The sequence below is a fragment of the Lepisosteus platostomus genome, chromosome 1 (genome assembly GCF_059453375.1).
Source record: "Lepisosteus platostomus isolate fLepPlt1 chromosome 1, fLepPlt1.hap1, whole genome shotgun sequence".
Taxonomy (NCBI): Eukaryota; Metazoa; Chordata; class Actinopteri; order Semionotiformes; family Lepisosteidae; genus Lepisosteus; species Lepisosteus platostomus.
The window spans coordinates 53,194,129-53,221,913 of NC_142611.1; the positions used below are offsets into that span (position 1 = coordinate 53,194,129).

The 27,785-nt window shown below is 38.4% G+C and overlaps 2 protein-coding genes across 3 annotated transcripts; one reads left to right on the forward strand and one right to left on the reverse strand.

Annotated features, from left to right (window-relative positions):
- Nucleotides 1-15,668, forward strand: LOC148678128 (tripartite motif-containing protein 14-like). Its single transcript, XM_088632161.1, has 7 exons — nucleotides 1-313; nucleotides 2,083-2,725; nucleotides 4,786-4,881; nucleotides 6,178-6,411; nucleotides 7,558-7,720; nucleotides 9,267-9,353; nucleotides 13,018-15,668. Exons 2-7 carry the CDS (start codon nucleotides 2,207-2,209, stop codon nucleotides 13,551-13,553), a joined length of 1,635 nt encoding a protein of 544 aa, XP_088488287.1. The 5' UTR covers nucleotides 1-313; nucleotides 2,083-2,206; the 3' UTR covers nucleotides 13,554-15,668.
- On the reverse strand, nucleotides 15,353-26,716 carry nansa (N-acetylneuraminic acid synthase a). Of its 2 annotated transcripts, none has more exons than XM_088632148.1 (6): nucleotides 26,463-26,716; nucleotides 23,623-23,838; nucleotides 22,833-22,932; nucleotides 20,470-20,624; nucleotides 16,993-17,259; nucleotides 15,353-16,842 (listed from the first exon to the last, which is right to left on the reverse strand). In XM_088632148.1, the coding sequence occupies exons 1-6, from the start codon at nucleotides 26,592-26,594 to the stop codon at nucleotides 16,633-16,635; spliced, it is 1,080 nt and encodes a 359-aa protein (XP_088488274.1). In that variant the 5' UTR covers nucleotides 26,595-26,716; the 3' UTR covers nucleotides 15,353-16,632. The 2 variants fall into 2 exon arrangements, with proteins under 2 accessions (XP_088488274.1, XP_088488272.1); XM_088632146.1 differs by lacking the exon at nucleotides 26,463-26,716 and adding an exon at nucleotides 25,946-26,200.
- Nucleotides 26,717-27,785: the final 1,069 nt, after the last annotated feature.

Sequence of the window (27,785 nt, forward strand, 5' to 3'; positions counted from 1 at the left end):
TCCTGTTTGTCTGACACCCTTATAACAACAATAATAGCAGCAATTGTGGCAAAGTCATGTGGCATTTGGTTTACGATATTACGTATATTTTTCTTATTTGTCAAATAATGGCACAGTAATAGGCTATGCCGATGCTTTCCAATATTTAGTGTACAAATCAGAATAATTCAACATAAAATATTCATCAGGAACTAGGCAGATTAGACGGTGCTCTGGCGGTAGTGAAACTGTATGCTTCAGATTCGAGTGATCTGGCATTGTGATCTGGCACAAAACATGCTGAAAATTTCTTACATGCACAGTCTTCAATGAGGTAAGTGGCGAGTTTGTTATTTATACTGTACACGTATGAATTTGTTATATGCAGCAATAACCATTCCGGATTCGAAAGTGCGAGAAATGGATAGAACACGAAAGTGTTTGCGCTGGAAGGCGTAATAATATTAAATAATTAAAACGTACAGGGTGGTGCTTTGTCTAAAGTGATTAAAATCCTGTTGAAAAGTTCACTCATTCAGTCGGCATATTATAGTAAAAGGATGTAATATGTTTTTTGTTCACATCTATGAATACAGATACTGTACGCATGAAGTGTTTCTTTTTTAGTTTGAAAGTGATGTAAATAAGACAAGTGGTGGACGTCTGGCTAAGTAGAGGTCGCATTGTTCAATAAAAAAGTGACCAATGATGAAGGAAAAAACGTGAAAGACTTGATTTTGCATGTAAAAGTAAGCATTACATGTATTGTATTAGAGTCCAGTAGAATCCTTGTGTGTTGGAATTAGACAGATGGATTCTAATCTCAACAAAATTGATTACAATATGGTTTGAAGGGTTTGATGTCAGTTTACAGTAGCTACAGTAAATAATGTATCATCTTTTTCTGATAACAAAACAGCAACTACAAAACCTGTTTGCTAACTGCATGCTGTTGAAAGGTGGAACAAAATTCCCAGGCATTCCTTTCACATATCTTAACTCGAACATCTTCATTGTCACAACCGACTTACTGTACTTTACCTTTACCTTTGAAGCTAAATCTCGCCAGAATTAATATAACATCATAACATGATTGTGCTGAAACAAAATGTGTTTACCCACTAAAATATTGCTGTATAACATTCATTTTAACTATTAAGGCAGTAAAGATGGTGCATGTGCTAAAATAATTTTGCTGTTGAAAACATTAGTGAGTTTAACTCTGCAACAGTTAACAAACCAAATACATAAATGAGCAATCATTGGCAAGATGCAGTGCAGCTCACATTGTTAGATTTACAGTAGGTAAAGTTTTCATTCTGTAGGTTGAATTGGTTCACAGTTTAAAGCAATTTTTTATATATTTACTTTGACTTATTAAAACAGTTTTACTTCGTCTGGCTTTTTATTGGTTCCAGCCTGTCCTTGGAACTATTGGGTGCAAAGTGGGATACACCCTGGACTTGACACCCATCCAGCACAGGGCACACACACAGACACAAAGATGCACACACTCACACCAGGGCCAATTTTACAATTAGCCTACCTTTGGACTGTGAAAGGAAACTGGAGACCTACACGAATACAGGGAGAGCATGAAAAGTAAAGATGTATTATATCTTTATATTAGATTAGATTATCATTATATTAATAATTTTAAGAAATCTATGTTAAATAATTCGATTTATTTATCAGGCAATATTAATGTCATACTATTATTTGTTCAGGTGGGTAGTTGCGTCAGCATGCATATGCTGCAAAGGAGCAAGTAATAGGTTTATTGCATGCTGAAACATTGTGTTTTCTTTCTTCTCTTTTCAGCATGGAATAACCTTTTACTTGTTCTGTTTTGTTTTAATGTAGTAATGCTCTTCAATTGTTCTCGCAGTTTAAAATTTTAAAAAACATATTGAAATAGCAATTAGCACAGATACCCTTTTAGAATAAATAAAGACATATTTACAAATACTATATTGAATTGTTTTTTTTAAATTATACTGATCCTAAGGCTGTACAATATTTCCCACATTTTCCACATTTCCTTCTGATACAGTACCTCCACTATCCAGGTGCTGTATGTACTGTATTTTGTTTGTTTTCCAGGAGAGGTGCAGCAGGAAAATGACCCTTGGACAGTGCTGCTGAAATCATACTACGAATAGAGGGCGGCGCTTTGTGTCAGCGTTAGCCTTAGCTCATTGTGTGCAGCCTAGAAGGAAGTGTCAAGATGGCAGAGGGATTCTCCATCTCAGAGCCCATCTGTGGAGTTTGCCAGGGGGTTAGCAAAGTGCCTGTCATGCTTTCCTGTTGGCACCCTTTCTGTCTGGCTTGTATTGAGCGAGTCTGGTGCCACCACCCTAATATTGACCATGGCTGTCCAGTGTGCTTAAACCTGCCAGTTACTAATGGCCTCTCGGGGTGCCCTTTGAAGTCACATGCTCCCTTTTGCGTTTTATGTGACTTCTGCCTGGGCGAGAAGCTGCCGGCCCTGAAGTCATGCCTAACCTGCATGGCTTCTTTCTGTGAGGGTCATTTACAGCCCCATCTGGCAGGGGAGGCTTTTCGCAGCCACCGGCTGACAGAACCCAGTGAGGATCTGAGTGGGAGCTGCTGCCTGGATCATGGGAAGCCACTGGAGATGTTCTGCAAGGAGTGCAAGCTCTGTGTCTGCAACGTCTGCCCGATACTAGGCTGTCACCAAGGCCACCGCATCAGTGTAATTGACCAAGAGGCCCAAGAGAAACGGGTAACTAACTCTTTCTAATCAGACCAGATTGTTTCAATCTCTGTTGGTTGGTAGTGTACCTGTTGGCCCCATTAGTTAATACTAATTGTCAAGCTAATCTATTTCTAAATCTCTTGGATAGTTCTAGGAAGTCAAGGTGGGAATTATAGTAAGAGACAGCAAATTTGGCCTTCTGAATAACTAATTAAAGAATATAATCAAACAAAAGTGGCAGGGTGTATCTTGCCTTGAGCCTGTTGCTTGCTGGGATGGGCTCTGGTTTGCCTGTGACCCTATAAGGGATAAAGTGGTTAGAAGATGGATGGATGACTAAAAGATGTGTTCTCTGTGCATAAACATATATTTTGCATAAACAAATATGTTTTTCATATTCTGAGCCAGTGATTTTCTGGTCTTCACGTTCTGTTGCTGCATGCAAGTATGTTTTGTGGATAGTGTCTGTCTTGGAAGTGTTTGCTGTGTCTTTGAATGCACTCAGACTGGTTGATTTCTTGGCAGCCATGGTTCTCTTGAATTCTTTCAAATTCACCAGTAACATTTTCAGAAGATTCAAGTAAGATGACTGAAGGCCTATAATGCCTGTAAACATGTATCCAAGTCAGTTTTTAACCGCACATCAAGTACCAAGTCTCAAAAAACAAATCTCATATAAAAAAATAGAGACTTGAGGCCAAGTTTTGGGTCACAGGTGAACAACTCAAGCTTTCTGATTTTTTTTAGAAATTCACTTTAGAAAGTCTGTGATTCACTTGGCTTTGTTCTTATCATGCCAAAAATTAGAAGATAATCCAGCAGCAGTATGGAGATCTGGTATTGCACCATAACCGGGGCGGTTATGGTGCAATTATGGGGTTATTGGTGCAATTATGGGGTTATGGGGTGGAGCCCAGGTGGCTCTGTGGCTAAGGATCTGCACCTGTGACTGGAAAGTTGCCAGTTCAAATCCCGTGGCTGGCAGAGGAATCCTACTCCGTTGGGCCCCTGAGCAAGGCTCTTAACCCCAACTGCTCCAGGGGCGCTGTACAATGGCAGACCCTGCACTCTGACCCCAAGCTTCTCTCCCTGTCTGTGTCTGTGTCTCCATGGAGAAAAGCTGGGGTATGTGAAAAGATGAATTCCTAATGCAAGAAATTGTATAGGGCTAATAAAGAAATAAATAAATAACATATGCAGTGAGTGATTTTTCTTGAGAACATTGGGGCATTGGCCCCATTGATTAATGCTGCACTTATCTGGCTGTTATGTTCAAAGTGATTTTGCAGATTGTGCAAATTATCTCTTGTTTTGGGTGTTTGTGTATGGCTTTTATATTCCAAGTAATTTTGTACCTCTTTATGTATTCATCTTAAATGTTAATCTTGCCATGTGGAATATAGTACCAAAGATTTATCTCTTGTTTGTTATGCTGTAACCTAATTAGCTCTCCATCTTTCAATTTATTCTTGCCAGGCATGAAAATAATTAGATTTGTGTTCACAGAATTGTCTTTATTTGGAAATGAATACTATGAATGAATGATATGCTTATACAGTATATGTATTTAGGCTTTTATGTGAAGTTGTATAATTTGCCTGTATCAGTAAAGTGAGACACATAGTTGTGTGAATAGTTCCTTCCATAAATGATACCAGCTTTGAAAAAAAGAAGTGTTTTGTATAAAAATAATATCATAATATCATAATATTGATGCTGTTGCTTACATTTAGATATTTAGTAAAGGGATTTAATAAATAAATATTTAATGAATAAATATTCTTATATATTATTTCTCATTTTTTATTAAAAAAATCATCAATCCCAAAATCCAAGTTTAATTCTAAAAATAATCGTAATAGTTAAATTAATATTAAATCATAATTAAAATCTATTTTATTCTTTAGGATTGCTTATACAGTATATTTTACAATATATACAATACTATCATAACCTGTTGGTAATGGGAAGAAACTAGTATTATACAGTATAATGTATAACACCTATGTTTAAAGAACACACATTATAGTGTCTATATATGATCTTCGTGAACATCTTTTTCTTTTTTCTTGCTTCTGTCATTGCAGAGTCTTCTTAGAGTTTGCCTGAACAGGCTGAACTGTAAAAACAAGCAAGAAAACGCCAATGTAAATCAGATCCAAAAGGCTGCTGATGATCTCAAGGTAATGAATCACAAGACCATTTGCTCTTTTTTTTAAGATGAGTGCTTAAGTTTCATTTCGCTGAAAGTGAAACTAAAGGATTCTTTTTTCCAAATGTGGTTTGGCTAGTTCCAACTAGGAAACAAGTACAGTGCATTAACTATCTCAGCACACGGGGTAAGCATCTGCATTGTTCTATGCCTACCCCAGACAATGTAAATATTATTTTACTTAATTATCATTTAGAAAAAAAATCAGGTTTTATTTCTTAAGAATCAAGATTTAAGATTTTTTTAAGATTCAGCACAGTGTCATTCAGTTCTCAGTTCTGTAACATAGTTCAGGAAAACAGTTCCCAAAGAGAAGAAGCAGTTTTGCATGGAGGTTTTGATCCTCTGTTTAGTATAAGTAGTCTGCTTTTTCTAGAAAAATATCCAGATGTGATACAAGTCACAGTATACAGTAAGTGCTAGAGCACCCAGATTACAACTCTACAGTATGTCCTACATTTTCTTTAAATCTCACAACAAAAGTCAGGAAGTGCCATTATTCTGTAACAACACGCTATATCAAATACACCCTATTATTTAGCCACATTGTTATTAATTTTGTATATTATTTCTGTTTTGTACTTAATTTTTTTCAGATACTAAAAATCAGATTAATCAACCTCACAACAACAATCAGTATCGCCTCAGATGTCCACACACAGAGACATCTTCTTTTCTTCTTCTCTTCTCCATTCTTTCCACTACTTAGCAGGACTACAAAGATATTTCTTTGACCTCAAACACCTCAAACATCCATCCCAAGGATTTGATATATTGTATATTTAATAATTATGTTAAAGCCAAAAGGTGAAATCACTCCATTAAGAATCATAACTCGAGAAGTGCAAGAGATTCTGTGAATTCTTTAATGGTCCATCAGCCGGGACTTCGGTGTAACCTTTCATGTGAAGGATAGCACCTACAGTATAGCGACACAGCTCACCATATTGGACCATGAGATTAAACATTTTGGTCCAGTGAAAAGAAACCTTTTCTTATTTTTTCACAGTATTCACAAGTGTTCTGTTTACTTGTGTCTTTAATGGATAAATACATTTCCTTATGAAGCTATTTTTGTTTTATTCTTATTTACTTAATTTATGAATACAGATGTATTTCTTAAAAAATTGAATGCCAGATGCATTTAAAGTATGTTACAAAAAACCCATCTTAACAGTCTCCACTCTACTTCTTTAGTGTCTCTAACACAGTTCCACCCAATTTCTCCTGCCACTCATTATTCCTTGTGTTTGACATCCTGTTTCAGGCTTTGGCCAAGGATAGCAAGTGTTGGCTATCACTGCGCTTTACAGAAATGCGCCTGCTGCTGGATGAGGAGGAGAAAGTGACCAAGGGCTTTGTGGAGGAGCAGACGCAGGCAGCTCTTCTGGCCTATGATGAGCAGGTCGTGGCTTGTCGAGGGCGCATAGAGGCCACTGACAGCTTTGCACAGACAGTCCAAGACATCTACAAACATGATGACAGCGTGAAGCTCTTAAAGGTATTCTACTTTTTTAAATCTTTTTTTGCTTACGTTTTTCCCAATTCTTTGCTTTCTTTTCCACTATAAAATAAATGATAATGCATGCTGTCCTACATACTCATAACAGTGTCACAGGGTATCAACAGGGCAGTAGCACAGATACAACATATCTTTATATAAAAATGGTATCAGGGATTGGGGTATATCTGTAAAGTTTTTTTGTCTTTGTTTTTAGTGTTCCCCAGACTTTTTAATTAAAAAAAAAAATCCTATTCATACATACATTCATACGCTAGGCTAGAACACAAAAACCTCAATGAGTCTGAATAATCTAGGTAGATACAGTAAATACAAAAACAATCAAACAGTTTGATGCCTAATTTTGCCATCTTTTCTTTAATATATTCCTGTCCTGATGAAGAAACTATATTTTTACAATACAATCATATCCCAGTAGAGCAGATTTTACTATTTTTGCTGTAACACTGCAAAATATTAATGTATAGAAGACAAGAGCCCATTGTAAAATTAGGGAAATATTTTGAGAGTAGGTATTATCATATTCACAGATATAACCTGCTGTTCAAAGGTTATGCAAACATTTGTTTTATCATTATTAATGGAGATATGCTACTCATTAACATTTTATGCCCTCAGTTCTATTCAGTGTCCTTTTACCTTGTATTATTTCAGTTATACATTACGGCTGTTAAAGTGGTGGCTAAAAAATGTTTGGTGATTATCTTATTGAAGTGTGACAAGAAAGAACTTTGTTTATGTCTTGTAATGTTTAAATTGCATGATGTTTTTGTTTTTTAAAAAATATGTACTGTATATAATGCACGTTGTTAATTTATTAAGTGAAAAACTACCATTGTCAAAAGTACTCCTGTGTTCACATACTGTAAGGCCTAATACCTAGCCTTGAGAGCTTTTCTGTTTTGACTCACTATTACTGAAGTGCAACTAAAAAAAGCTCTGAAATATAAAATGTATTATGCTACAAGTCATCTCAGTAATAATAAACACACAGCATTACAAGGGACCACAAATTAAATTGTGCTAAAGTATTTTAAAAATGTAAGAGTATAGCAAGGTTTCATTTTCATGTTAGACTAAAATTAATCAATTGACTTGAAAACTGTGATGGTTTATCTTCTGCAGGACTTTGTAGCAGCCGAGAAAGACATACAGATTCAACAGCAGCCAGCTGACCAAATTCACCCAGTTCCCCTGACCTTTGACACTTTGCATAGCTATGTCTCTAGCTTCCAAAAAAGTTTGCAGACCATCTTGAAGAAGCCTATAGAGAAACGGATCACTAATGGCAAGTCTATCTATTTTATCCGCTGTATCTGTTCAAATGTAGCAGTTTGTGTGATTTTAATAATGATAACCTTTATTTTATACTGCACCTTTCATGATACATCATATGAAGGTGCTGTAATTTGTTTCTGGATTGATCTCATTTTTTAACCTTTCATTTGGCTGGAAATAATATGGTGGCTAAATTGACGAATAAGATCTACATATTTTTATCCATTCCCACTTATTCACTACTTAATCTGCTATGGAGTCATGATGAGACAATAAGTACAGTAGCTGAGTGGACAGTTGGCATGAGGCAGGATACACCATCACCATGGATAGGACACCTTTTCATTGCAGGGTACACACATACGTACTGTGTACAGGGAGCGATTCTGAATCACCAGTTAACCTAGAAAACATGTCTTTGGACTGTGGGAAGAAACTGCCGCACCTGGAGAAAATCCATGGGGCAAGAACATGCAAACTGCTCCCAGCGTCCCTTGCTACTATGTCAGCCTATTACCATCCAGTTCACTCCAGATTTATTCATTTGCCTGATGAAATCGAAGCAAAAATGTGGCTACCTTAAGAAATTCTAATAAAGTTAGATTTTAATTACTACAGGCATGATGCAGTGCCATATTTGGCAAGTCATAATTGTCATAAATTAATTGAATTCCAGAAAAATGTTTCCTCACATCTATGTATTCCTTTAAATAAAATGAAGAAAAAAAAAACATCAACAAGTCTACAATTGTGCACATTATTATGGCCTTTAAGGCTACGGATTAAAGGCCCCCATTCCAAGAAGAGCATTGAAGCATATCTAAAGCTCAATTTGAGAAAACACTAATGCCCATAGAGAACTTTTTCTGAGGGGTCTATTATATTTTGAGGTTGTTTTGCATGTACAAGTCCTGGAGACCTTCTCAACATAGGGACAATTATGAGCTGCAAGTATGAATAAGTACCAGGACATTCTGGTCAGACGCATGGCTCTTTCTGCCAAGAAGCTCAAGCTTGGTTGAAACTGCGCACAAAATAAAAGTTGACCATCACAATCTCCAGACCTCAATACAATTGAACGTTTGTGATTGTAGCTCAAGATGCCAGTTCACTAACAGAAACCAAAGGGTCTGAATGACTTAGAGCAATTCTACATGGAGGGATGTTAATACATTGCCCTTCTGAAGTGTTGTCTCAGCCAAAGTAGGGTTTACTAAATATTAAGTACAGCGGTATGAATAAATGTGAGCTTTGTGTTTACTGGACTTAAATCAATTATGACAAACAACTTTGCTTTGGACAGTGCTATTAAGATTAATGTATAACATTTTTAGATTTTTTTAAAGAAACAGTCCAATCTAATGATTTTGTTATTTGATGTTTATTGTTCCTTTTTCATCAGGGGTATTATCAGTTTTGAAATACAATGTACTTTATTAAAATACACTCATTTGATTAATGATTTTTTTCAAAGTGACTTATTATTTGTAACCATGTATGTTGGCATATGCTGAATGTTAATAAAGTTATTTAAGGTGTCTTGATTGTAATTCAAGGAATATTAAATGGACCAGATGCCAGACAAGTGCAGGGATTAATGCACAGAACAAAAAGTTTGGGAAACAAGTCCACTTTTCTTAAATGTAAGTAAATCACTCTGATTATGTATTTTCACTTCTTCTTCCATTAAGCTACAGTATATTTCATTTCCTCCTTTCAATTTTTAATATAAACATTGGCATAATATTGGTGTTCACTGTACACAGTAAACATTTACTATCCTGCTTTGACTGGAATGTTGTACTAACCAATGTTGTCTCCATAAACCACTACAAAATCATACTTAACTATGTGTGCAATTTATGGTTCTATCTGACTTGCATCCTCTGTTGTGGCTGTCTTTCTATTTTCTTGGTTACTGTAAGCATCCATAGGGAAGAAACAGTGTATCATCTTTACCTAGTTTATCTCAAAATATATTCACGTGGCATTCTGCATTCTTGTTCTGTGCCTCCTGTGCATATGTAATGTGTGCATTGTTTGGAATAACGTCTGCTGTGTGTTTGCAGAGTTACCTTTTAGTGTGTTACAGTGTTATTCTTTTTAAACTTCATGGCCGGAAATTACTGATGTGAAATTACACAATTATGCCACCATGTTTAGACTTCTAAAATTAAGATACGTTTGTGAACTTAAGAGGCAAAACTTTGTACATCAGGTTGGTGCAAATTTAGCCCTTCTCTTGGAAGCATTGGTCAAGATCTCTCATGTTATTTAGTGATCACATATAGACAGCTGGTTTCATGTTTTTTCCATAGATTCTCAGTAGATTCAAGCAAGGACTTTGAATAGGTCACTCAAGGACAATAACTTTCTTAATTTTAAGACACTATAGCTTTGGCCTTGTGCTTTGGATTATTGTCCTACTGAATTCTTAATGTTTGTCCCGGTTTTCAGTTTGAAGGGGGTTTTCCTCTAATATAGGCTGTATTTGACTCCATCTCTGTTCCAATCAGCCTTGGCAAGCTTCCCAGTCCCTGCTGATGAGAAGCAGGATTATAACATAATGCTGCCACCACACTGGACAGTAGGGATGGTGTGGATTGAAAGATGCAATTTCTTAGTTTGTGTCAGATGTAATGCTTTGCATATAGACCAGAGTGTTTTAATTTTGTCCAGAATGACTCAAAACATTTTGCCACTTGTTTACAGTATCACTTAGTTGCTTTTCTGCAAACCTCAGGGTGGAGTTTAGTTTTTTATTTTTCAGTTCCATACTGTATAAGCCCCTTTGTAGAGTGACCTGGATATTGTTGAACCATGGACTATTTCTCTCATCTCAGTCTCTGAACAATGTAACGCTTTCAAAGTTGCTGCCAGTCTCATGGTAGGATCTCAAACCAACTTCCTCCTTGCTCAGCTGCTCAGTTTGGAGGGACAGTCTCATCTAGACAGTGACTCAGTTCTAAATGATCCGTTTCACCATAATGAAAGAGTCTTACGGGGATTTGAAATGGTTTTGTAATTTCGACATGATCTGTGTCTTTACACAACATTATCCCAGAGTTTTTTTAAAGCTCCTTGATCTTCATGGAATTTGTGTTTGAAATTCACTACCTAATTGAAGGACTTATTATTGCACACAGAGACCTCTCAACTAATTCTGTGACACATTAGGATAAGTTTGGGCACTCAAAATAAAGTTTTGCCACAGCAAAGGGTTTCAATCCTTATGCAATCATGACTTTTTCATTTTTTTCCATATTACTTACAGTTGTTACTTTTTTGTGCTTGTCTTTGAACACATGGAATAGGGCAGGTATATAGAAAATATTAATTGCTACTTCAAAGTCTCATGACTGCATATTTTAAACCAAGTCATGAAAAGAGTCTGAATATGTTTGCAAAACACTGTGTATAGACCCCAAACCACTGAACAGACACTTTAAAAGAAAATATTATCTATTACCAATCATTGAGAACATTTTACCAGACTTGAGTAAAGACAGAGTATCTCCTGTTTGCAATATAAAGAAAGGTTTCTGGCATGTGCCAATGGATGAGATGTCAAGTTAATTCACATTTGTGATAGTTACTTGACAGATGCAGGGAGTGCAATATTAAATTGAATGCAGACACATTACAGCTCAGACTGAAAGACGTGTGCTACATTGGTCATCTCCTGACAGCTGGAGATCTTAAAGTTGATCTAAGGAATGTTGCCACCATCAGATAGTTGCCCAGACCAACGGATGTAAAAGTGTTTAGACATTCCTGGGAAATCGCCAAATTCTGCTGTTACATTTGAGAAATATGTGAATGACTTAGATAACTGACACACAAAGATGTGCTGTGGGAGTGGACTAAGCAACCTGAAAAGGTTTTTGAAAGAATGAAAGAAACAATTGCAAAGCTGAGGAGCATATGCATAATTTTCAGATACTGAATATCCTACTGTATCATAAGTTTATTGATCCCTTAGATATATTAAGGTAGCTAATTAACCTAGACAGCACATTTCTGGACTCTGGGAGGAAACCACAGTTCATGGAGAACACATGGAGAAGAACGAGTATGTTCCACAGAGAAGTTGAATTAGATAGTTAAAGCCTCCAACACTCTGGGCATAATAATGACAGAGCATGAATTAACAAAGGAGCTTAGTTTAAGAATTTCTACTTTTAATTTGCAATAATAATCTGTATAAGGGAGAAGGCTATCTACCACATCCATGAATATTATTTAAGTGAAATAACATCAAGACAAGTAACAACAGATTTTATGTTAAGCATAGAAACTCGTCTGTCTTGAACAGAAAATAATATAAAACAGAAGAAATGTTCTTAAATTAAGCACTACTATCATCAAATTTGATGAAGTGGTTACAAAATGGATGGATGACAACATCAAAGCTATTATCAGAAAAAATAGCAGGTCTCTGTGTGCAGTGCATCGATCGGATGTCATTAACACTTAAGAGCTGTATAGTCAGCTATGAACAATGTGAGAAAGCAGGAGTCACAAGGTTCCTGATGAGTTTAGCTATCTCAGGTGTGCCAGGGTGAAAAGGCAATCTGTGCTATTTGCATAAAAGAGACAGATATAATAATTACCTCTCCTTCCTAGACTGGTTTGAGGAGTGCAGCACGTAGCTTAGTTCATCAATAGCTTACATGGTGGTTATACAAAAAAGGAAATTGCCAAAGTATTATTTTTAGTAGGTAATCATCCTCCCTTAAAAAAAAAGTGGAAGTGAACCAACCAAAAGCAAGTTTTTTGCTTTGTCTATGCATCCTACAAGTTACTATTTATTTCTCAGAAAGGGGTGCCATTGTTTAGTCCAGGTGATCTCAGTCACACAAACAGTCCCCCTGTGTGTTGGGATATATAACCGGGATCAGGAAGTGACCAAAGTAAAGAAACCAAAAAGGATAGTGTTTTGGGGCACAAAAACTACACAATAGAAAGATTTTCTTTTGTGTTGTCCATTAGCCACTTCCTAAAATTGAGTATCAGCAGAACAGGATGAGCCTTCAGGTAGTGGGAAGCGAGAGGGACTCCAAATGAGTGGCTGGTCTTTAATCAGAAACAGGTGCTCTTTAACATAGGCATGAGCACTCACAAAAGAGTGCATATGATTTCACCACTGTCTGAGTGTTATTAATCTACACAGATGAATCCCGCATTGTGCCCGTTGCTTACCGGGATAGGTGCTGACTCTCCCATGATCCTGTATTGGATAGAGAGGATGGAAGATGTGTCTATGGATATCGGTAAACCTACTGTAGCTGCCTTCTATGTCTTTAGATGCCCGCTCACCTATACTGGACCTCGACACCCTGCACCCTCGCCTGCGCCTGTCCGAAAGCAGGGAGACTGTAAGCTGCGGCTGGCTGAAGAAGTCTTACCCCAATGGGCCACTGCGGTTTGACCGGCTCTGGCAAGTGCTGGGCCGCGAGTCGTTCTTTGCCGGCCGTCACTACTGGGAGGTTGACGTGCAGCGGGCAGGCAAGGGATGGTGGGTGGGTGCAGTTTACCGCACCATGAGCCGCAAGGGGGACACGGCGGCTTCGCGCCTCGGATGGAACCAGGCCTCCTGGTGCTTGAAGCGCTACGACCTGGAGTACTGGGCCTTCCACAACGGAACGCGTACCCCTGTGTTCCTGGAGGAGGACCCTGAGCGGCTTGGCATCTTTCTGGATTATGAAGCCGGCGTTCTCAGCTTTTTTGATGCCCTTTTAGGCATGAGGCACCTGCATACCTTCCAGGCCAGGTTCACAGAGCCAGTGTACCCTGCTTTCCGCTTGTGGGAGGGAGCCATTTCTTTTTGCAAACTAACATGATTTTCTCAACCTCTTGTCCTGTATCATTGCTCATCAGTTTCTGAAACCTAGTCAGAGTTCAGGAAGCTCCTAGGGAAAAACAAAATAGTTTCACCTTTTTCTTTTTAATCATGCTTTCTTTCAAAATGAATTTAACACATTTTATGAAAAGTAGTTAATTTCATTGAAATGTATTCCTTACTGTGCATGTTCATATTTTTATTAACTTAAACATCTTTTTTGGTAGATCTAATGTAATCATAACAAGTATAGTGATAGATCAGGCAGTGTCATTCCAAATGAAATTCGCTTGCCATTAGACACTATTCTGATAGAAAAAAGAAACGCAACATTTTCTGGAATGAGAATACTATAGCTATTGTACTTTCACAAAACATTGTCAATTTTTTAAGCCCTCTGACCAGCAATACAGCTTGTGCAGTGAGGCATTGCAGCTTACCAGCCACCATATCACACTGCAACTCACAACTGGCAACTCACTAAAACCAAGCAGGTGTGAGCATGGTCAGTACCTGGATGGGAGACCTCCTGGGAAAAACTAAGGTTGCTGCTGGAAGAGGTGTTATTGGGGCCAGCAGGGGGCGCTCACCCTGTGGTCCATGTGGGTCCTAATGCCCAAGTATAGTGACGCGGACACTATACTGTAAACAGGCGCCGTCCTTCGGATGAGATGTAAAACTGACTCTCTGTGGTCATTAAAAATCCCAGGGAGTTTCTTGAAAAGAGTAAGGGTGTAACCCTGGTGTCCTGGCCAAATTTCCCATTGGCCCTCACCAATCATGGCCTTCTAACAAAAGCTGATGTGAGGTGAGTGTTCTGGCACACTATGGCTGCTGTCGCATCATCCAGGTGGATGCTGCACATTGGTGGTGGAGGGGATCCCCATTACCTGTAAAGCGCTTTGAGTGGAGTGTCCAGAAAAGCGCTATGTAAGTATAAGCAATTATTATTATTATTATTACCAATCACATGAAAGCTCGTTAGGTGCACTTTTACCCAACGAGGTCCAGGTGGAACAATGCCTGACCAGGTCACCTTTAAAAAGGACTTAATTCAAAGCTTAGGTCACTGCACGAAAAAGGCCACACATCAGTCAGTTTTCTGTGCATTCTATAATGCCTCGAATGTCACCAGAAGCAAGGGAGAGGGCCATTTGCATGCTGCAGGCAGCCGTGTTATGTGCCAGCGTTGCCAGACACTATGGAGTAAGCCGCTCCACTGTGTTCCGACTGCAGAGAAGGTTTCAGCAGACCAGCAGGACAGATGCCCATCCAATATCCGGTCGTCCTTGACCACACCAGAGCAGGACTGACACATCAGACTGTCCATCTGAGAGATCATTTCAGATCTACCACCCATACTGCTGCTGAAACTACTGGCAGACACAATGCTCGCATCAGTGACAGGACAGTGAGGCACCATGCTGCTGGCCTTAGAGCAAGGCGACCTGTCAGAGGCCCTCTGCTCACACCTCCTAGACGTCACACCTGACTGGCTTGGGCCAGACAGAGGCTGTGATGGACTCGTCAGCAGTGGCATCAGGTCCTCTTCATGGATGAGTCACTCTTCAGCCTGCTCCACGCAGACGGGAGGGCCAGAGTGTGGTGGAGGAGGTATTGTGTTTCTTTTTTCCATCAGTATAATTTAAATATTTAAACATTAACAACTTACAGACGAAATCAGCAGGGAAGGATAAAATACTAGTTCACTAGTGTTCATATTATAAAGGATAAGAACAGTTTTCAGATTTGATTGATTTCTTTTACAAAAATGTATTATAGTATTATGAAGACACCACATTGGTCACAGGACAGATTTTATTTCAACATTTTCAGGCATGGCTGTTTACTGTTCTACACATGTGTAATTAAAATTCCAAAAGATATCTACCCTCCTTTATTCATGTTTAATGAGCACTGTTGTTATATTTCTATATTGCAAAAAATATGTCAGTGTAGCACTATTTCTATCCAAGCAATAAATAATAAGATTGAATTAATTTTATCCCAAAATACCACTGGCCATGTACAATTTGAGATATGGAACAAATGCTTCTCTTTCAGGAGTCTGTATTTAAATTTGTAAACTTATAAATAAATTCTTAAATACTTGCCACACTTGTTTGCATTTTTTCTCATCTTTCTGAAGAACAAACACACAACACTAAACAGAGGAGACCCACAGGATAAACACAGCACAGTTTGAGAGCAGTCATGAAGCACAGGCTGTCCGACATCCTATCAATGAACCCACTTTCTGGGTCTGGTAAATAAGAGTTTCCTGCAAGGAATGGGTTGCAAGTTTAGGGTCCAGGCTGCTAATTTCATCTAAGCATTTTTTAAATGCCACTAATATCACCAATCTTTATCACCACATCATTTTTAATTTCAGAATATCACATTACAGAATGGTTAGCAAAAGGGTTTATATTTTAAAAACATTTGTAAACAATAGGGTTCTTAAATGTTATATGTCTATTCATCTGCTTAGTACACACACAAAAGTAGTTTTGGGCATTGTTTTATTCATCAATACAAAATATTGACAAAATGAATTCCAACTTGGCACAAGTGCTTTTGGCATATTAAAAAGTATGAGATCTACTGTAACTTTCAGTCATCAAATTGCAAACTTTTTCTCCTGATAAACATGCTTACCTTACAGTACAACATCAAAATAAAATTTAATTTCTTTTTTAGGGACGTCTTGTCATAAAGAGATCATTTAAAGCCGCAGCAGCACCATATGTAGTGTGTATATATAAAGATGAGTCAGAGCTGCTCATCAAAAGAGTTTAGAATGCTCACAGAAAACAATGCTCCACGAAAACTCATTTAATTCCAATCAGTGATATCTCCTGAAACATAACTTAACATATTTTCCATTTTACAATCACAGGTAAATTCAAGTTAACACCTGTATTTTATCCACTGAAATAAATTTAGGAATATTTTTCCAAAACTGCCCTTAAAAACTGCTGTCCCGGAATCTCCTCATGTATGCAAGTTTGTTTTGCATTAACGTTTTGTTTACAGCATATATTGATTAATCAAAGCTATTTGGCCAATGTTAGATTCAGTCAACATTTAATTTTCTTCCCATAGTTGTCAATAATGTCCTCAGTGATGCTGTCATCCTCCTCTATGTCTGCAGAGACCTTCTTGCCCACCAGCTGGAAGATGTCCTCCGGGGGCACTCCCTTGGGCTCTGCCACCTTCACTGCCAGCATGTCCAGGCTCAGCACTGTGCCCTTGGGAATGGCTGTTTTGGCTACCACAGACTTTCCCAGCTGACACAGAGAAAACAGATGGGTCAAAAATCAGTACTTATAATATCCACCCCTTTCAATTACATGAAGTCAAATAACTGACTGGCAGGTAAGCAAGGATTTAGCTGCCCGATGATAACGGTGATCATTCTTGCAGATTTCTTGCCTTACCTTGCTATGGCAAGGCTCCTCACAGGGCAGCATCTGCTTGATGCCAGAGCCCAGTGCCTGCTCCACAGTGCGGATGGCTTTGACCAAGTCCGTCAGCTCCTGAGGCTCCAGGGAGGCTCCGTGGTCACTGCCTTTCCACTTCTTGTCCAGAGTCACGTGACGCTCCACCACTTTGGCCCCCAGCGCCACAGCTGCCACAGAGATCGCAATTCCCGTCTCATGGCCTGAGTAGCCAATAGGAATGTCTGGAAACTCCTTCTGGTACTCCTTAAAAAATAAAACAAATCCAGTGCTATTCCAATCTTTAAATTGGGAACCTAGTACATTTGTTAGAGAGAATTAAAAAAAACTTATCCCCAGGAGCCTCCCATACAAAATCAGTACATTTCACAACATCATATGCAGTAATCATGTTTGTTCCTGAACAAAAACAGCAGTGTAAAAACAAAGGCCATTTTTTTAAGTGCTCAAGGAGAACATATAATTTCTTCTGAGCAAGAAAGAATATGACAATAATTTGATTTATCTATGTTAAATGTAATGTATTAATATTAAAAGCCATAAGAAAGAGTCCTAAAATATTTTTCTATAATATTAAAAGTAAAATGCCTCTTTAGAAAACAACTTAATATAAAGTGGTCTGCAAGCTAATATTTTGGTATTTTAGGAAGAATTATTTTTAAGTATTCAGGTATCAACTTCATCAGGTCCATATCGTGGCATCAGAAGGTGAAGCAGAAACAGGTCTGATCACTTCTTACTAAAAACAGGCTCTGTAAAAGAAAAGCTACACCACAGGTCAAATGTTTAATAACTAATATTATGCAAATTATGTATCATCTGGCATCATTTGAAACTCTCAGCTACTGTTACTCCAAGCTTTAAAAGTGGTGCCCTTAAACACTAGGTAGATCAGAGATGTACATGTTTGTGATACGGCATCTACCTTGCTTTACCACTCCATTCAGCTGCACTTCCAAAACAGAAGTGTTTCTCCAAACATACACTGGAATATTTTCTTTTGACACCAACTAATGATTTCAGTTACTCAACTTACAAAATGTAAGTAAATAATTATGCTTATTTAAGTCATTATATCACAAATCTTCAATATTCATTTACAACTGTTTACAAAAATCTAAGAATTAAAATTGTTTTAAAAATAGAGCAGTTTTAGAGTGCACCTCGAGCCAAGTTGTCCAAATATTGTGGCTACATCGCAAAGCTACAATATTGTATCTCCTAGCTCTTTGCTTTTTCAGTTTTTTGTTGAGTCTTAGTCTCTGGCCTTGAATCTAATTCTTTATTCGTGAATAGTAATGACATTTTATAATAATCTCTAGCTACAGTGCCTTGCGAAAGTATTCGGCCCCCTTGAACTTTTCAACCTTTTGCCACATTTCAGGCTTCAAACATAAAGATATAAATTTTTTATTTTATGTGAAGAATCACCAACAAGTGGGACACAATTGTGAAGTGGAACGAAATCTATTGGATTTTTGAAACTTTTTTAACTAATAAAAAAATGAAAAGTGGGGCGTGCAAAATTATTCGGCCCCTTTACTTTCAGTGCAGCAAACTCACTCCAGAAGTTCAGCGAGGATCTCTGAATGATCCAATGTTGTCCTAAATGACTGATGGTGATAAATAGAATCCACCTGTGTGTAATCAAGTCTCTGTATAAATGCACCTGCTCTGTGATAGTCTCAAGGTTCTGTTGAAAGCGCAGAGAGCATCATGAAGACCAAGGAACACACCAGGCAGGTCCGTAATACTGTTGTGGAGAAGTTTAAAGCCGGATTTGGATACAAAAAGATTTCCCAAGCTTCAAACATCCCAAGGAGCACTGTGCAAGCGATCATCTTGAAATGGAAGGAGTATCAGACCACTGCAAATCTACCAAGACCTGGCCGTCCCTCTAAACTTTCAGCTCAGACAAGGAGAAGACTGATCAGAGATGCAGCCAAGAGGCCCATGATCACTCTGGATGAACTGCAGAGAACTACAGCTGAGGTGGGAGAGTCTGTCCATAGGACAACAATCAGTCTTACACTGCACAAATCTGGCCTTTATGGAAGAGTGGCAAGAAGAAAGCCATTTCTCAAAGATATCCATAAAAAGTCTCATCTAAAGTTTGCCACAAGCCACCTGGGAGACACCCCAAACATGTGGAAGAAGGTGCTCTGGTCAGATGAAACCAAAATCGAACTTTTTGGCCACAATGCAAAACGATATGTTTGGCGTAAAAGCAACACAGCTCATCACCCTCAACACACCATCCCCACTGTCAAACATGGTGGTGGCAGCATCATGGTTTGGGCCTGCTTTTCTTCAGCAGGGACAGGGAAGATGGTTAAAATTGAGGGGAAGATGGATGCAGCCAAATACAGGACCATTCTGGATGAAAACCTGTTGGAGTCTGCAAAAGACCTGAAACTGGGACGGAGATTTATCTTCCAACAAGACAATGATCCCAAACATACAGCAAAATCTACAAAGGAATGGTTCACAAATAAACGTATCCAGGTGTTTGAATGGCCAAGTCAAAGTCCAGACCTGAATCCAATCGAGAATCTGTGGAAAGAGCTGAAAACTGCTGTTCACAAACGCTCTCCATCCAACCTCACTGAGCTCGAGCTGTTTTGCAAGGAAGAATGGGCAAGATTTCAGTCTCTCGATGTGCAAAACTGATAGAGACATACCCCAAGCGACTTGCAGCTGTAATCGCAGCAAAAGGTGGCTCTACAAAGTATTAACGCAAGGGGGCCGAATAATTTTGCACGCCCCACTTTTCATTTTTTTATTAGTTAAAAAAGTTTCAAAAATCCAATAGATTTCGTTCCACTTCACAATTGTGTCCCACTTGTTGGTGATTCTTCACATAAAATAAAAAATGTATATCTTTATGTTTGAAGCCTGAAATGTGGCAAAAGGTTGAAAAGTTCAAGGGGGCAGAATACTTTCGCAAGGCACTGTATATCCGAGGTCTACCTCTTGATTATCTTGGTACACAATAAAATATGTCTCTTATGCTTTATACGGGGTTTTTCTGGAAACTCTATACAAAGCACTTTACAGGCAATAGGAACTTGCAACCACCAATGTGCAGCACCCACCTATGGTAGCCAAAAAGAAGCAGTACGATCATCAGCAGTGAGGAGGAAAACAGAGTACTGAAGCCAATTCATAGATGGGGTTTATTAGGAGATCACGACTGGTAAAGGCCAATGGGAAATTTGGCCAGGACACCGGGGTTAACACCCTTACTCGTTTCAAGAAAAACCCTGGGATTTTTAATGACCACAAAGAGTCAGGACCTCGGTTTTATCTCTCATCCAAGGCATGCAAGGAATCTTCAGTGGATTTCCAGTATTTAGTTGCAGGGTGATACAGTATATAGTTGCTGCTGTACAATTAACTGCAAACATGATCATTTAAGGTAGTTAATGCCGTTGTAAAAGCTAGCTATTAACTTACTGTAATGACCCGCAGATTGACATCCTCAGGCTCCAGCGGGTATGCACTAGTGCACTGCAGAATGCAGAAGTTAGGGTTGTGTTCCTTCACAGTTTGGTAAACACGACGCATTGTCTCCATTGACTGCATCCCACTGGACACCACCATTGGACGGCCTGTGAAGAGCCCAGCGGAAATAATTATTCTTTTTAAGTTAGATTTCATCTGTGTTTGTGTCTGTCTGCCCTGCGATGCACTGGAATTCCATCCAGGGAGTATCCTGCCTTGCGGCAGTTGCTTGCTGGGGTAGGCTCTGGCTCTGGCTCTCCCGTGACCCTGAATTGGAAGAAGTGGTTTAAAAATGGATAGATAAAAGTCAGATTTCATCCATTCATGCAAATTACTGCCAATGAGATACTTAATTTCAAAAGTAATGCAGGGTTTCAGTCTCTACAAATATTCTACCAACAAAGACTAACATATTTACAGAAAATAATTATTCAATAATAATTAAACAGCCATAAGTTTTTTCTTCCCAACATAGGAAGTACCTTCACACATTTTGAGTAAACAACATGCATGTGTTGCCAGTCAAAAAGCTGAATGGCAGAACATACATACATGTATGAACCAGGTGTTGGTATTTCTTGCTTTAAATACTGCAAAATGTACCCAAGTACTCATAGCACAGCCAAAACGTTTTGTTTCCTACCTTATACTTAGGTACATGTATACAGTAAATGTGCATACATGTGGTTTTAAATACATTTGAATATTAATAGGTTGGATTGCTTTTCACCCCTAAATATAAAGAGAGGCATTACAAACTCAACAGATGCTGGTTACATTTTTGTTGTATTTTTTAATGCCTGTCAGTACTTTGAAGTACACTATATAAGTGAATGTAAATGTGGTTAATGTGAGGCAGTTTCGCTGAATTACAACGCATGTGTGTGTCATACTGGTCAAAATCCACATTACTTCAATACTGGTCATAAACATGATTTAAGAAAAGATCAAAGAGTGAACTGTCCCTACCTTAGCCCACATCTAAACCCTAGTAAAAATTTGCTGGCAAAATTCTGTGAAAGGTTAATATGTACTGTATGACCATTAATCAGGTGTTTAGCTACTTCAATAATCCTGTGTTTAATAGCTTCAGTTTCAGTACTGTGAGCCCTGTCTATATCAGGAACCCGGTGCTCTCCATGAGTTTATGATATACAGCAATGCTGCCTAGTAATGACAGATACATCCCTTAGTAATCCATTGTTTGATCACACAGCAGTAATCAGTTGTTAAGAACACAATCTACACTAGCTAAAATTACTTACATAATGTATTGGCAACCACAAACAACATACATGACATTTTGGCAATCATATCGATGCACTGAAAATCAGTACACCTAGTAGTCTGTATCTTATCTATTATAAATGGAACTGTCTCAAATTGAATTGTGTGCTTTTTTGGAACTTTTCATATACACATGGGTTGCACAGAAAGAAACATGGTTTAAAAGCGTTTGCAGGTACTGTAAGAACCATAGCCCACAGGGCAGAGCGGTGGCACTGTGGCTAAGGATCTGCACCTGTGGCTGGAAGGTTGCCAGTTCAAATCCCACGGCTGGCAGAGGAATCTTACTCTGATGGGCCCCTGAGCAAGGCCCTTAACCCCAACTGCTCCAGGGGCGCTGTACAATTGCTGACCCTGCACTCTGACCCCAAGCTTCTCTCCCTGTCTGTGTGTCTGTCTCATGGAAAGCAAGCTGGGGTATGCAAAAAGATGAATTCCTAAAACAAGAAATTGTACATGGCTAATAAAATGATCTTATCTTATCTCTTATATGGTAACGTTGCAATGTGTGATAACTGGCCAGGCCAGGGTACAGTTGTTATATATGTATGTTTTGAGAAATGTGTAGATTCCTTTATGGTTAATATTTTAGCATATTGCAATAATTCCTTCTCATAACCATACACAGTCTAAGCTCAATTAAATCAATCCTGTCAATCCAGACACCACCCTCTTAATCAAGTCTACTATGTCAGCAACAGAGGATTCCCAAACAAAACCGCCAGATAAGCAATAAGGCAACTGTGGTGCTGAAAGTTCAAACCTCTACAGAAATCTGAGCAGAAACCTGACCTATATCATTCATTACTGAAGATTTGGAATCAGTGATAGTTCCACCCCAATGGAACCAAAGAACCAGAGCTGGCTAAACATAACATAACCATAACCATAAACAACTATATATCAAAACATTTATTTAGGTAAGATGAAAAAAAAATGTATGAAAAGCAAGCTACATGTTAAGCAACATTTAAATGGTTTCATTTTCTCATCTGTTTTTATATCGCATCTTGAAAAAAGGTACTTACCTTTTTTTGCAGTCTTTTCTAAATATGGGAAATTGTTAGTGTCCCCTGAACCGACCTTGAAGAAGGGAACGTTAAGCTCATGAAGAAATTCAACTGCCATCTATAAGGTCAAAGTAGATGAACAAAATAGATAAATTATCAAAGCAGATAAATAAAATGTTGTAATTTAGCTCCTTCTAAAAAAGTGTATACTTCTCCTTTATCAGAAAGCTAAAGATCCCTTTCAGAAGCACAGACAAAAATATTGATAAAAAGATTATGTTTATTTAACTGTGCAATACTACTCACTTTTACCCAGTATTCAATATACTGTTGATTTTAGATAACGTCACATCAAATATTGAAATTCAAGCAGTAAAGTAAAATTTTTGAAACCCTAGTATCAGGGGAATACTTATAGTTAAAAACTTTTGCAGAAGAGAAAAATATTAAAAATACTCAGAACATAAAATCAATAAAATAATTGTTCCAAAGAGTTTTAGAAAAGAGTTTTTGTGAAAAAAATGAAATAATGATATTTCCCTGTTCTTGAAAAAAATGGATTTTAGAAAATATCAAAATATTGGGCAGAGATGCAATTTTTGCTTTGCTAGTGTAAAAGAAGAAAGATACTATAGTAAATGCATTATACCATTCTATTCTTTAGTGTTTTGTAATAACTTTAGGAAGATAAGCTGTGGCTAATATTTGCTGTTCAACATTATTGCTTTTAAAAACATTGGCCGATTAAACTTAGTTAGAAAATCTCAACACTATAAACTCTAAAATATATTTTTTAGTTTATTCTTACCTCATCCATTCCCGAGGCAGTGAAGTAGATGCCAATTTCCTCTGCATATTTCTGTAGCTCCCTGTACTGCTCGTGACTGAACTCAAGGTGACGCTTATGCTCCCCATACGTTTTCCCCCAGGAGTGCTTGGAGGTGTAAGGTCGTTCTAGTGCACGTTTGTTAAACTTGTGCTCCAGCTCACTCTTCTGAAACTTGGCACAGTCTGCTCCACAGTCCTGTAAATGTGTCACAGTTTTCACATTAGGTTAGTTTGAGACACCCAAGTTCACCTAAGTTAAGAAAACACTCATTTTAAATGTTGGGATAATTGTATTTTTGCTTATGGTGTAAAACAAACCTAGTTGCCACAGTGTGGTTGTTTTGCACAGATAATAATAATAATAATAATTAATAATTGCTTACATAGCGCTTTTCTGGACACTCCACTCAAAGCGCTTTACAGGTAATGGGGACTCCCCTCCACCACCACCAATGTGCAGCATCCACCTGGATGATGCGACGGCAGCCATGGTGCGCCAGAACACTCACCTCACATCAGCTATTATTAGAAGGCCATGATTGGTGAGGGCCAATGGGAAATTTGGCCAGGACACCAGGGTTACACCCTTACTCTTTTCGAGAAACGCCCTGGGATTTTTAATGACTACAGAGAGTCAGGACCTCGGTTTTACATCTCATCTGAAGGAAGGCGCCTGTTTACAGTATAGTGTCCCCGTCACTATACTGTGGCATTAGGACCCACATGGACCACAGGGTGAGCCCCCTGCTGGCCCCACTAACACCTCTTCCAGCAGCAACCTTAGTTTTTCCCAGGAGGTCTCCCATCCAGGTACTGACCAGGCTCACACCTGCTTAGCTTCAGTGGGTTGCCAGTTGTGAGTTGCAGGGTGATATGGCTGCTTAATGTGGATTAAGCAGCCATAATCCACATTAAGCAGATGTGGATTTGAAGACTATAGGCTATAGAATTCCACACAACTATTTCAGCTAGCACAGACATTAACAGTGACCTTACCATTAAAAATTAATAATACCTTAAATTTATACAGCAAATTTAATCCCAAATTATCCCAAGGCACTTCACCTATAAAATGAGTCTCACATTATCCAGCACCAACATGTAACACTCACCAGCCCTACTATACAACAGATTAGATAGAGGAGTGAAAAACTACCGATTGAAATATGTGGTAATCTTAGGAAGGTCAGAGTGTTTCACAAACAGTCTATAAGTAAGCCATAACACCGGAATTAGCACAACAACTCTTTTGAAAGGTGCCACCAGATTTTTAATATCCATACAGTCAAGGGCTCAGTTTAACATCTCTTTTGAAGGATGGCAACATTGAGAGCACAATATCCTCATTCACCACACTGGTGCATTTGTCTTAATTGTGACCCAAAGAGAAGAGGGCCTCTTGCTAGTTCACACAAACCACTTGTAGCAGCAATCTGGGTTTTCATGGAGGTCTCACTCCCCAGTAATGCTCAGGCCCACTCTATTTTATCTCTGAGATCTGACCACATCAGGATACAAGGTAGATATGCTGCTGCATTAAATTATTTTTGTTGTATACTGTATGATGGCACTAGCAGGGTGGCACAGTGGTTAACATTGTTGCCTCGCAGTGCTGGGGCCCTGGGTTCAATTCAGGACCTGCATTTTTTGCACGGTCTGCGTGGAGTTTGTAAGTTCTCCCTGTGTTCACATGGATGTCCAGCCACAGTCCAAGGATACTGTGGTAGGATAATTGTCTTTTGGGAACATGAGCCCTGCTGTGAGTATCTGTGTCTGTTTGTGCCCTGAAATACTGGCATTCTGTTCAGGGTGTGTACTGCCTTGTGCCGGGTGCATGCTAAGATAGGCTCTGGCTCTTCTGCAACCCTGAATTGGAGGAAGCGGTCAGAAAATGGCTGAATTATTGTCCTAAGATCATCAGCCATTTTTAATCAGCAATAATAAAAGCATTTAATAATGTTCTTCTTTCTTTCCTGCACAGTAAAACAGAAGGGGGAGTTGGAACACAACCTTTGGTTGCTGCCCATGACTGTTCATTGTCACAAACAGGTTCTCCAAAAAATGTTTTTTTTCCTCCTAGGTGTACTGTGCAACATAGAAGAAAACACCAACATTCAATAAAAACATAAAAAAGGTCACCAATGAAAGGAGGACATTCAGTAATAGCCCGTCGTGGAAAACTGCAACGCAAATAATTTTAACTTCTTTTACTTTATCCATGGCTTGTTCAAGTGCTGGGAAGTGCATAACAAAAATAACATTAAATAAATGAACTGTAAAACCACTCCTGGCCTCTGCGTCACCGTACTGGACCACTGGTGCAGCCAGTCTCCCTCTGTTACTATAGCAAATTCACGCAGGAACCCTCTAAAAATCGCACGTCTGCAATTCCCAGGCGAAGCTGTGGAAAAGAAATGTTGGAAGACCGCGACCCAGGATATAAGAAAATAAAAAGCAAACAAAAGAGGTGCGGTTGACGTGACAGCATAAGCAAACATTTCACTTGAGGTACAAAAAGCACTGCAGTCATTTTTAAACGGTATTTGTAAACTATAAAATAGCGAAAATGGCGAGTTAACTGCAAAATGAGATGCAACACTGCAGAAGTATTAAATAACAAAATTGTTGAACATCATTCAACAATCTGTCAAAACTTATTTTCAGTAGTATAGACAACTTGAGTCTAACCAAATGAAGAAAACGATTATAAAATATTAACATATCTTGTCTCTATGAAAAAAAATCCCACACACTCTTCATATTCAATACCTTCGCTACGCCTGATATTAATTAAATTGCTGTCCCTAAACCTTAGTTTACCTTGGCCATCCGGATCATTTTCTTTGCAATCTCAATATCTCCTTGATGGTTCTGTCCAATTTCTGCTATAATGAAACATGGGTGGCTTCCACCAATCATTCTGCCGGGACATAGCTCAAATTTAAGAGGCATCTTTCTGGTAGTAGCAGTAAATTGGCTTTTCTTTTCTTACAAAACTGCAACTTTGCTTGCAAGCTCTTAACAGCACGTTGACAGACAATTCAACAGGAAGTGGGGATGTTGCATCCTGATTTAGTACCGTAAATTTCGAAAATGATGTAAGCATTGCTGTTCATCTTGTAGTTTTTCAATAGTGTTTGAATAGACGGGCTTTGTATTGTATATTGTTCCGAAGAACAAAAATATTTCTGTGACACGCAGTGGTTTGGACTTATGTGAAGCTGTAACTCAAAACTATTTTCTATCTCTTTCTTTGTGTCTTTTCTATCCCACAAAATTACTGTTCTTCATTACGATACATTACGGTAAGCAAAAACTACACCCTCGCCAATCAAAAGCAACCAGTGACGTGGCCAGAAGTTCCAGGTTACGTCTATTGCAGCGTTAAATGTGTTCCTATGTATCCCTAAAGTTAAACTTATTGAAATGGGAAATTAATCTTCAAAAATCACCTATATCAAAACTAATAAATCTACATCGATGTTAAACAGACTGCAGTCGGGCGTTTTTTGAAGAAAAAAAAACACTAGTACAACTAAAAAATGGGGAAAAAAATAATCTACCTTTACTTACGCAGTGGGTTTAAATTTAGATGTAATGTCAAGGGTGCTCATCAAAGCGTTTCCCCCCTCAGCGATCCTGCTGAGCTAATGAAAAGCAGTGGTCTGTAATTTCAGAAATGAGCAGATTTCTGTGATTTTCGTGATTGGACTTATTCTAATAAGAATTAGACAAAAATGTGTACGTGTTTTTGTCCGCCAGAGTGCGCTCTTGGAATTGATGCCAGCACTGTATATAAGTGCCAGCACTTAGATTGCTCAGAAATATGATGGGTGCCAAGGGTTTTTTGTTGTTGTTGTTGTTGTTGTTGTTGTTGTTGTTGTTGTTGTTGTTGTTGTTGTTGTTTTTACTTGCACCAGTGTAGAACTTTTATTATGTAAAACTCTTGATTCGCCAGTTGTCTTCATTACTATAAATATTTTCAGATGCCACAGCTTTATGCTAAAAAAAGTGACTTTCAGAACTTAACACCTTTTGTTGACTGACAAGTTATCTTTACATCTCACAGTAGTTTTACTCTTCAGACAACATTAACAGTTACCCCTTTCATGCAGGAGAAGTGGTAATCAGTTGAAGCATTGG